This window comes from Gobius niger (assembly GCF_951799975.1).
Source record: "Gobius niger genome assembly, chromosome: 13".
Classification (NCBI taxonomy): Eukaryota; Metazoa; Chordata; class Actinopteri; order Gobiiformes; family Gobiidae; genus Gobius; species Gobius niger.
Window position 1 is genome coordinate 1,031,299 of NC_136864.1, and position 11,848 is coordinate 1,043,146.

At 41.1% G+C, this 11,848-nt stretch overlaps 1 protein-coding gene across 1 annotated transcript; it reads right to left on the reverse strand.

The window, feature by feature from the left end:
• Positions 1 to 3,556: 3,556 nt before the first annotated feature.
• Positions 3,557 to 11,601, reverse strand: LOC306972333 (class I histocompatibility antigen, F10 alpha chain-like). The gene is made up of 8 exons (XM_079568916.1): positions 11,436 to 11,601; positions 9,069 to 9,335; positions 8,441 to 8,716; positions 7,446 to 7,739; positions 6,984 to 7,079; positions 6,890 to 6,907; positions 6,225 to 6,279; positions 3,557 to 3,579 (listed from the first exon to the last, which is right to left on the reverse strand). The coding sequence occupies exons 1-8, from the start codon at positions 11,491 to 11,493 to the stop codon at positions 3,576 to 3,578; spliced, it is 1,068 nt and encodes a 355-aa protein (XP_079425042.1). The 5' UTR covers positions 11,494 to 11,601; the 3' UTR covers positions 3,557 to 3,575.
• Positions 11,602 to 11,848: the final 247 nt, after the last annotated feature.

An 11,848-nucleotide genomic window follows, 5' to 3' on the forward strand; every position in this document is an offset into this window, starting at 1 on the left:
CACCTCAGGTCACACGTGTAACTGCAGCTTCTATATTACGCTCGTTCATGCTACACATGAGGACATGGAGGAACATGTGGGGAGGAAATACTTCATTTTAACATTTTTAAACTCCGTATATTCCCTTTAAAGGAACAGGCCGCCGTTTTTCCACACTGAGATCTGTTCTTACCTGAGCTTAGACGAGTTGATGTGCACCTGTCTGGTCTCTGTGTGTGCGCTCAGTCACGCAAAACAACCAAAGACGTTGTTAGCATTTGGCCTCTCCCAGTGTATTCCTATGGCTCCAAACGGGTGTGAAGATAGAAGCGACCGAGCTCTTCCTCGGGCACAGAGACCAGACGGGTACGGATCAACTCGTCTAATCTCAGGTGAGAACATGTCTCAGTCTGGAAACACGGTGGCCTGTTCCTTTAAGTCAGTCAGAGCTTTATTTGTCCAAGCGAACGACACAGAGTTCAGGTGTTAGTCCTGAGCCGCTGTGGTCGACCTGAGCCTCATGTTCACGGAGGTCGAGGAAACCCGTCTGCCTTCATCTCCTCTGATCCTCTGAAGCAGCAGCGCCTCCTGGGTTTGTCCCCGTTTCAGAGCGTGGTGTCCTGCACTGGTCAGCTCCTCCTCCTCCTTCCTCCACAACAGTCTTTCAGCATCTCCTGAAGAGCTCAGCAGTTCATCTGTTTCATTCTCCAGTGAACGTCCATCAGCCCGAACAATAGAAGGGACAGTTTCTACAGATTCTACGGCTTTAACACAGTTCAATCCAAAACGGTCCATTATTGTGTCGTCAAATTAGCCTCAGACACATTTTAACCTAATTCATTAATATTTATGGAGCACAAGTGTAAACCCTGACTCACGTGGGTAAAGAGAAATTCAAAGTATAGACCAGCTGCCAGGTTCAATAGGATTAAAACAGGAACTAAAGGCGAGACACTGCAGGTGAACAGGGGAAAAAAATAAATGTAGAGATTTCAATTTGAAGCTTTTGCTGAACATCACAGATATAAATATGAGAAAAAAATGTGTTGACATCCACGTGTCCTGCTAAGGGGCCCCGTGATGACGCTTTCACCCAAATATGGTGTTTTTCCTCCTACGAGACGCTGGAGCGGAAAAGTGGAAGAACGGGCCGAGCATGCGCACTCGCTACAAAACTTCAGGGCTGGTTTTCTCTGAATGAGAGAAGCCGCACTCGGGCAGAGCCTGAGCCCTTATAGAAGCTCCCACAGACTCCACACTTTACAGGCTGAGACACAACAAGATTTTGAAGGTTTTTTCAGAGGGATTTTTTAATATCTAATTCCTAGCCTGATTTATTCAGCTTTGAAACTAAAAAAAACAGGCGGAATTTGAGTTTTTACAGATTTTTTCACTGATGATTAGTTTATTGAAAAACTAAACAAAATATCCAAAATCCTTCTGAAAAAATCTGTTATTAAAATGTCAATAAAATAAAACCATACATTTTAATCTGGCTCATTATTTTGATTTCGTTGCCCAAAATATTGGCAATTCTGGCCGTTTTAATGCTCAAAATGCCTTATTTTTATGTGAAAACATAAAATGACAGAAAAAATGCAACACATTTTTTTCTCATATTTATATCTGTGATGTTCAGCAAAAGTTTCAAATTGATATTTCTACATTTATTTATTTTTCCCCTGTTCACCTGCAGTGTCTCGCCTTAACATAATCGATTTTAAATGATGTTTTACCTTTTGTAACTCATGAAATGAATTACTAATGAACTCAGATATTCTCCATCAAAATCAACACCAGTAAAACCTTTTCTGTGCTACTGGGTTTAGCATTACAGGGCACACTTTCATATTACAAACCATGAAAAATGTTCAATCAACTTAAAAATAGTCATTACATTGGACCAAAAATAACCAACAGTGCTTCTCTGTTTTGTTATGAACTAAAATAGAATTTGGGAGAAACCATATGTTTACCAGAAATAGCTTTTACATTGCTTTAAAACACAAAAACGCCACTCGCGATCAGCGTTAGCATCGCGCTAATATTAGCATCGCGCTAGCATGTTTTTCTCACTCTCACAGGGCACGGACTTACCAAGATGAGGCATCGTGAGGAACACAGACTCTCCAGCTCGTGCTCCTTCCACTTAATACAGAAAATATTCCAAATCAACCAAAATACAATGTACTTGTTTGTTTACATCATTTTTTAAACAATAAAACTCACCAGACGACCCAGAATGTTTCGCTCGGACCGTCCACAGCCTGTCCCGCTCTTTCCCAGCGCGCGAAAGGCCGAAACGAGTGAGTGATTTGGTTCCGGAGCTCGGGAGGCGGGACTAACACCATTTTTAACAAATCAGAAGGTCATGTTCGCCCAACGTGACCGTGAAAACAGGAAGATAAAGTTTTAGTGAGGGAATCGCACTTCCTCTTTTCAAAATAAAAGTGCATAAACGCAAACACAACAAAAAGGAGAGAAAAGGACCCGTTTTCTCTCCTGGGTTACATAAGTATCGAGAAACCCTAAGTTAAAGGAAAGATGGAGAAGTTACCACGGCCCTCGTTCCCCTGAAGAATCCAGACACCGAACGTTTTTAAACCATTTTTATTAGTTTTTCTGAAGAACGAAACCCAAAGTATCACTGATATTAATGTGAAAACCAAACATGTAAAACCGACCCGTTCATCTTCATATTAACCTCTTAACTCCCGCCTGAACCGAGAGGATCTTTTTCCTCACGTCATCAGATTTTTTTTCCATTTTTTTTTGATGGGTATTTAACTCATTTTTGTCACTTTTTTGTCAAATTTTTGTCACATTTTTGTTATTTTTTTTGTCAAATTTTTATCAATTTTTTGTCATTTTTTTTGTCACATTTTTGTCATTTTTTTGTCCATTTTTTATCAAATTTTTGTCATTTTTTATCATTTTTCTGTCAATTTTTTGTCAATTTCTTGTGACATTTTTCTGATATTTTTGTAAATTTTTTGTCACATTTTTGTAATTTTTTTGTCACATTTTTGTAATTTTTTTGTCACATTTTTGTAATTTTAGTGTCAAATTTTTATCACATCTTTGCCATATTTTCACAGCTTTTTTCCAGAAGCTTTTGGATTGAGGTAAAGCCAAATTGGAGAAAATGTGCTCGGTTCAGGTAGGAGTTAAGGGGTGAAAGATGTTGCGCCGCTTTATCTGTCATTATGTTTAAATGTACGAGATTCTTCCTCTGCAAAACTCCACAGAAAAACCCCGTCCAGGTGGGAATCGAACCCGGGACCTTCTAACTGTGAAGGCACTAACCGCTGTGCCACCGAGCCTGTGCATCGCATTGTATGTTCCAAAACTCCCAGCATAAAAACAATACATGAGCTTCTTACTGGTACAGATTTAACAAAACCAAACAAAAGTATTTCCACAAAGCAGGAAGTGACGTTAACAGTGCAATAGAACAAAAGTGCAATAAAATAATAAAGCAGCAAAAACATCACAAACGACTTTCAGAGCCGGACTCCAAACGTCTGCTCTGGTCAAAGTCAACGGCGCGGATTTAATGGAAGAAGAAGAAGAAGAAGAAGCTTTGGCCAAACGACTCATCTGTGAACGAGACACAGAAACACAGTTAGACCAGATCTGACAGTGGACGTTTACACTCACAGTTATTATCATATGTTATATATTATGGCGGCCATTTTGAATACTAAAGTAGAAATATGCAGTACTACAACATGTACAACAGTATCTCTCCTCGTAATCATTGCTCAAGGAGATAAAAGTAAAAACACGGCCCCAGAGACGTTTATGTGAAGAAACCAGTAAGACAGTGTTTAAGCTGCTCAAGAAGCTAGCATGCTACCGGTTAGTGTAACCCGGGTGATAAAACCCTATTAAACATCCTTTCTATTGGCGTCTTCCGAGCCGTCCGTGCGTTTACGTTACGTGCGCGTCATTACGTCACAGGGTCACGTGATCTAGCGCGGCTATCAGACTAGCATAACACCCGGTAGTGGGTAGCTACCGGTCAGAGCGAGAGGGAGACGCTGTGTGAGGTTGCTGCAGGTTTGTGCATCGTTTTACACTTTAATCATAAACCAGTCTTCTGCTCTGAAATGTAAATATGTTGAACTGTAGGAGCGACGACCGGAGCCGCGGGTCGTCGCGCCGGAGTGTTTGTGGGTGATTTAAACTGCGGACTTGGTAAGTCGCGTTTGTGTAGCTTTCGTAGCCTAGCCGCTGCATTTGTTTTAATGGAGCGCTTAGCATTTACGTATATACCCGTTTCTCCGACTTTATCCCATGGTCTGGGTGAATACTGGATTCTGATTGGCTGGTGCATTATTTTGGTATAACCGCACACGTAGTCCGGTAGTTAAATCACTGGGATATCACTCCGCTGTGGCGTCGTCATAGCAACACATGACTCAGCTGAATCAGATAAAGACGTAATTAGTGACTGACAGGAACGTATGAGATGGATTTAGTGTTTGCTAAATGTTTGTAGAGGAGAGTGAGCAGCTAGGTTAGCTACTGTTAATAACATATGAGCTTTACATTTCTATTGAAAAGGTTAAGGCTATTCATCATTTTCAGGTGTACATAAAATGATCCTGCATTGAAGCATCTTTGTCTGGATTAGTAAAGTCAAACATAAAAGTTTGAGTTGGGGGGGCCCAGGTGTGAGCGACTCCACCACAGCTGTTTCCATAAACAGTTGAGCTGGTTGAGCTAGCTAGCTTTAGCTTCAGGTTAAACAGTGTAAAAGGTAAATAACTCCTGCCCACGAGTGCCGCATATCGGTGTTTCCTTCCAGGGAAAAGTGTTTCCGGGTTAGTCCTGTTGTGTTGTGATTCTGTGCTGATGTTGTGTCGTTGAGCCTGACTGAGATCCTCGTAATAGCTGCGGAGAATGACTCGCTCTGAGACCAGCCTTCAGTGACCGGCTAATAACCCACACAAAATAGTCCCGTAGTCTGGCAGATTTAGTGACTTTAGTCAATGAAAAACACATTTATTATAAATGTTAGGTTTGTGGGACCCTGGTATAAGCGGATTAAACAACGAGGAGCCGCGTTAGACGTGATAATGCAGGAGGAACAACACTGTGTCGGGCGTTAGAACCGTCTAACGCGGCTCCGAGGTGTTTAATCCTTACATACTGTAGCTAACTAAGTGAAATGGTATCACTGTAACCCATTGTCCCATTGGTTCTGATTGTTTTGCCGTGAGTGTAATGCTGCTACTTTAGCATCTGGTTAATGTTTTGTGTGTTAATGCTGTGCATCCAAGACACTTTACGACACAGTCCAGTCGAACACTGTGTCTGCTACGCACCTTATTTATGGATGCAGTGTTTACATTTTAGATTATTAGATTATTATTTATCTATTCTAATCAGATTTATGCATTGAATCAATTTATTGTACAATAAGGAAATGCTTTGCTATTTTGATACTTATTATTTAGCATTTAGTATTTGAATGTATTTATTTGTGCGCACTAGAAACTTAATTGGTCCTTTTACACAGGCCAGGTTGGATGGCGAGCTTAGAGCCCGAACTAGAGCCTGTAGAAGCGTTAGGCCTGGATCCAAACCAACCGAATGAACTGAACTGAATTCACCCAAACAACCCCCCCAACGTGGAAGTCGTGGGGCCGTAAGAACTTTTAAACCTGTGCTGCACTGATGCCATCGTTGGGGATTGTAAATATTGTATTGAACGTTCTTTGCACTATGATCAGTGAACTCTGTGAACGGCCATTTCATATTATTTGGTGCTCATACAGTTACTAGAACAACTATAGGCTACATTAGCATTTAGCTAAAACAGCTGTGACCAAGAGAAAGCCCTGAACCACAAACATGTAGCCTTGGATGCAACATGTGACAGAGGTCAGAGGTCAGAGCTGTTACTGTAGTATTTCCTCAGTGTTCATACATGTGTTTATCGTGTTGAAGCCACTGACAGTTGATCGACAGTCGCTAACCAGTAGCATGCTAACGTCTTGAGCAGCTCAAACACTGACTGAGACTCTGTTGACATAACTGTAAAAGTCACTTCTAACTTCACCCCCGTTTGGCCCCATAGCGGAGGAGAGGCTAAAGGCGAACAACATCTTTGACTGAGCGCACGTGTAAAGACCAGACAGGTACAAATCAACTCGTCTAAGCTCAGGTAAGAACAGATCTCAGTGTGGAAGAACGCTGGCCTGTGGAGGTGAATGTAGTGAGTTAAAGGGTCTCACTGAGTCTCTGCGGGTCTAGGGTTCAACTCCTGCATCACCTCAGGTTCACTCGACTCTGGAAAAACAGAAACATGACTGTGTGGTTACAGTAACACAGTGATAATTTCGTCGACTGAAATATTTAGTCTTAATTTTAGTCAAAGTGATATTTTTGTGACTAAAATTGGACTAAAACTAAATGAAAAGTTTCTCATGAGACTAAAACTGTGACTAAAATGTCCAGATATTTTAGTCGACTAAAATAAGACTAAATAAAAATGAAAAGGAGAGACTAAAATCATCCGAACTTTTATTGTCCGTCTGAAAGAGCCTCAGATCACATAGATTCTCTGCCAAATGAACAGGTTTGTGCTTTATTCATGTGGAAGCAGCTCCATTAAGTCGAGGACCTTGATTAAATATGATTAATGAATATTATAAATGCAAAGTCGACTAAATTAGTCTTAAATTTAGTCGACTAAATTGACATGCAATGTTAGTCGACTAAAACTAGACTCAAATTAAACTACATTTTAGTCAAAAGACTAAAACTAAAATAAAATATGTTGTCAAAATTAACACTGCTGTAACCGGAGCGTCAGACACAGAAACATAACTGTGTGGTTACAGTAACAGGAACAGAAACATGACTGTGTGGTTACAGTAACAGGTGAAGCGTTACTTACGAGGACTGAGCTGTTTGGCTGGAAACGAAGCAGAGAAACATTCGTCAGTTTGTGTCTCATTAAAACATCAGGCTCATTTTGACTTTCATTTTACCTTTGAATCTGCGATACACAAAGTATCCAATCACAGCACAGACGACGGCGCCGAGAACACACGCCGCGGCCACGATGTACGGAGTGTATTTCTTCTCTGTTAAAGAAAACAATCATGAGTCAGTGCATTTATGGGAGATGGATGAAGTTAAAGGTGTGTTTTAATGGACCGCGATGCTGCTGTGCCTGTCAGGTCAAGCCCAGGGAGTCACAAACAGAAGAGGATCTGCTGACCTGGTGAGTTTAAGTGTCAAATCAGCTACAAACTCGTCTAATGGGGAAAAACCGAGACACTGGAGGAGCGTCAGAGGATCCGGACGCTGCACACGGACCATCAGTTTCAGGTTATGTTTGTAGAGCCATAAACTACAGGATTAGCTGCTGTGATCCTCATGACTGCAGCGGACGGACATTATATCACCTCTGAACTCAAACTGTGCCCTCGGTCTCAGTCCGGTCTCACCGTTGGTGCGGATCAGCCCGGGGTCCAGCTTGGTGACGAGGTCGTCTTTGACTCCGGACAGCTGGAACACACAGCTGTACCGTCCCCAGTCTCCGGGGGGGACGGAGGACAGGTCCAGGGACACGCTGCTCTGGAAGGTCCCGTCGTGGTTGGGCAGGATCTCCCCCCACTCCCCCTCCAGCTCGACCCCGTCTTTAGCCCAGGACAGCACGGCCCGGTCGGGGTAGAAGCCTGAGGCGAAGCAGGTGACCGGGGACGAGGACGACTTCTGCAGGAACCACACTTTCGGGAGCTCTGTGGGACAGGAGGGTTTCTCTCAGAGCGGAGCCAGATCTCAGACAAGGATCACTGAGGTCTTTGATCTGACGGAGATTCACTCATTTATTACAAACACAGCTTCAAACAAAAACACATGGGAACTGAACATGAGCAAACGTTCAGCTTTAGTCTGGATTTTGCTCATTTACTTCCATTTTCTCCTTGTCTTGTTTTGACACAATTATTCAGTGCTTTATATTTAACCTCTTAACCCCCACCTGAATCCAGTTTGGCATTACCCTAAAAGCAAAAATGTGACGAAAACTAAGAAAAACAGTGGCAAAAATTCAGCTAAAAAGTTTTCAAAATGTGACAAAAATTCTACAAAAATGTGGAAATACAAAAGCAACAAAAGAGGCAACGTGACCCACTAACATAAGAGACACTTGGCTTTCAACTGAGGTGCTACACTGGCCTATAGGCTGTAAGCTTCAGGCCAGAAGCTTTTAGATTTGGGTAAAGCCGAACAGGAGCAGATGCATCTGTTAAGGCGGGGGGTAAGAGGTGAAGGAAACTTTTACCGTGAAATGAAGCAGTGACTTTTGCTTCTCACTGAGGTTCGTCTTTTGTACTGTCGTTGACTCCGTGTTTTTATTTAAATGTTTATGAGGCGTTTCCTTCAGAAGTGAGTTCTGATAATCCTCTCTCTGATGAGGTTTAAGTGTAGAGGTGTTTACCTGTCCTCTTCAGAGTCGTCTCTCCGTATCGCACATATTTCTTCAGATACTCAGCACAGCCGTGGTCAAAGTAGTCTTTGTATCGAAGAGCTTCTCCAGCCTTCTCCCACCTCAGTTTTGTGGGAAAGGCCTGTTGTTTTGGAGCGACCCAGGTCTGTGTGGCCCAGTCCAGCGCGATGAAGTCTTCACCGTCAAACGCAGTCTGAACATATCCTCTGATCTCACTGGTCTCATCGTCCCAGTCACAGCCAGTCATCCTCTGAAACAAGTGTGAACCTGAACAGAGACTCAGAGTCAGAGTTTGTCAAAGAGAAACACGAGCTTCATGTGAATCATTATCATCAGCTTAAGTTTTATTTAACAGAACAATCGCTGTGTGAAGAGTGAGGAGAGACATTCAGCAACATATCTGAGCACAGAGCTGCATGTGTGCTGTGGCCAAACCCCTAGGCCGTCCTGCAGCACTTCTTAAACACTTCTACAAATGTTTTTATTATGAACTAGCTTTTATTTATTCACATTTTAACATTTATCATGAACTGTTACATCATCATCATGTGTTTCTGTAAATCAAACTAAAAACAGTGACTCGTGGTTTATTCAGTTAAAGGTCAAAGTTCAGACTCACCTCCGGTCACGTTCAGACGCTGCTTTACTGTTTCAATGCCGACTTTTCCCACCTGCTCATTATTCAAAGTCCTCTGAGTCGCCGTCTCCCAGTACTGAGGATTATCCTCTGTGACTCTGTTCATCCACTCCTGTTTAGGCACCGTTCTCTTCGTGTTACTGTCGTAATGACTGATCACCAGGTCGTTCACTAAACCGACCTCCACGTACTGAGGGAAACCTGAGATCTGAGATGAAGCCGTCTGGAAATATCTCAAAGTGTGAATCACTGAAAGAAAAAGAAAATCACACTTTTTAATTTAAAAACTGTGCAATAAAAAACTACAAACATATGAAAAAAAACAGATTTATTATGATATTTACATAAAAAAACATTGTCTTTTGTAACCTCTTCACCCCCGCCTGAACCGAGCACATTTCCTCCAGTTCGACTTTACCCAAATCTAAAATCTTCTTGAAACAAGCATCAAAATAGCGACAAAAAAAATCAACAAAAAAGTGACAAAATTGCAGCAAAAATAAGACGAAAACGTGCCATAAACACAAGGAAAAATCTTAGATGAGTTTTGTAGGTCTTAGCTTTCAAATGAGGCGTCACTCTGGCCTAGAGGCTGAAAACTCCAGCTTTTAGATTTGGGTAAAACTGAACTGGAGAAAATGTGCTTGGTTAAAGCGGGTGTAAAAGGGTCAGAGCTTGATTAATAAAGAAACAATAATTTAATCCTTGTGTCATCCAGTGTTCGAACTGTACACGCCTAAAACTGCCATAAAATCACCATTCATATTTTTTATAATTCTTTTAGCACAAATCTCTTGAGTTTCTTTGCTCTCTTTTCCCGTATAAAAGTTTATAATATCAGCATTTCATTTTGAAGAACATGAGTCGGATTTGACATTTTTATTGAATTATTATGAATGAAATGAAAGTATTATTTTCCCATGAGAATATAACGGCAAAGTAAAGTGAAGATTACTGCGCGGATTTCGAACTACTCCTGGTATTATTATGCCTTACAATATAGTTCCCCTTTTATCCACTTAGAAAATCCACATTGTTTAATTGTGTGTAATTATACTTTGTAGTGGAACACTTCACGTAACCATATTTAAATAGGGAAAACGTGGAAGAGCTTGGTAGCTTCTATCTTGACCTGTTTTGGAGCTATAGAGGAGAGAGGGAGAGGCTAAATGCTAACGCCGTCTGCGCTGTGTTTACGTGACTGAAGATCAGACAGGTCCTAAAGAACTCGTCACAGCTCAGGTAAGAACATATCTCAGTGTGGAAAAACGGTGGCCTATTCCTTTAAAACCATAAAAATCACCGTTTCTATTTTTTCTACTACTTTAAGCACAAATCTCTTGCCAACAAATGCCAACATTTCAATAGATAAACTTTTGAAAATGCCCCAAAACCTATAAAACATGAATATTTTGGAAATCAATAAAAAAAAAAAGGTTAAATTTGACCAGAGTTAGAAACCCCCTCCTTATATTATGGACAGTGCTACTATTTGTATATAATACTAAGAGGCTCAGCTTTAACTAAACGGAAAAATTGCCTCGAGATCAAGCCAAACCTGCGAACCCCCACCATCAACATTCCACATTGTAAAATGTGTTGCCCCCCCAGAAACGATCCCTGACCTGCTTGTCGCCCCGTGATTGTTTTTTCTAGATCTGCCCCTGCTCAGTTTGGGAACAAACTTCAAAGTTTATATTTTGAAACTGGCACACAAAGGGTTAAACAGATGAAGGTGGTTTTGAGACGGAGAGAAGTGAAATGTGAGATTTATGTTTGAAAAATGGGAAAAAAGCTGAAAGTCTGAGGTTTTTGTAGCAGTTTTTGAAGCGTGTCCATTTTGTAAACGAGGGCGGGGCAAAGGTGCAAAATGCAGATCTATGATATAAAGACATGAGAGAAAAAAACACAAACGAACATTTTCTGCAGAAAATCCACGTCAACAAAAATGTTCACAGGACTTAAGGGTTAAATATGGAGGATCTATGAACAGATCCACCTTTTTACATTAGTTTTATTCAATTTCCTTGTAACATGTTTTGTTTCGCTTCAGAGACTTGACTCAAAGTTAAAATGGCGGCGAGTCTGTTTCGATCTGCGCACCTGTAATAATGTGGACGAGATCAAAACACAAACATCTGTCAAACTGACTGAAACGTTTGATTATTTCTAAATAACTATTACAAATGTGAGACATATTAGAGAAATGTAGTTAAAGCTCAGTCTGTAAAGAGTAAATCAACAAACAGCGCAGATCGACAGAAAGAGAAAGTATTCGGCCGGGACTAAATCTTCACGTAAACTCGACAGAATGAACAGAAGTTGCAGAACAAATGTAAATATACTGACTTGATGCAGTTCCGTTGATCATGACTCCCAGCAGGAAAACAACAGCACAAATCTTCATGGTGCTAAATCCTGCAAACGTCTGAGAGAAATGAGAGATTCCTCCGTCAGTGACCGGGGATAAACTCACGGACTCGGAGACAGACGGGTTTATATAAGGTCCACTTTACTTTCGGTTTAGGTTTGGAGTTTACGTCATTTCATCCAATCAGAATTCAGGAAAGCGTAAACGTCACGAGTATCTGGGCAGACGTGAAACAAATACGTTCTTTCCGAGCGTCAAAACGGAAAGTCGCGAAACCGGAAGTAAATATTGAAAACACGAGTGGTTTTGTATTATGAGGAGGCTAAACTCGTACTTATTAATATATTTATGTATTTACTTATTTATTTATGTAGTAATCTGTTTTTAGAGA

Coding starts and splice junctions, on each gene's coding strand:
- LOC306972333 (XM_079568916.1), bottom strand. CDS start 11,493: ATGAAGATTTGTGCTGTTGTTTTCCTGCTGGGAGTCATGATCAACGGA. Junction 8,717..9,068: donor GCGTCTGAACGTGACCGGAG/GTGAGTCTGAAC, acceptor GTCTCTGTTCAG/GTTCACACTTGTTTCAGAGG. Junction 7,080..7,445: donor CGGGCTGATCCGCACCAACG/GTGAGACCGGAC, acceptor TTTCTTTAACAG/AGAAGAAATACACTCCGTAC.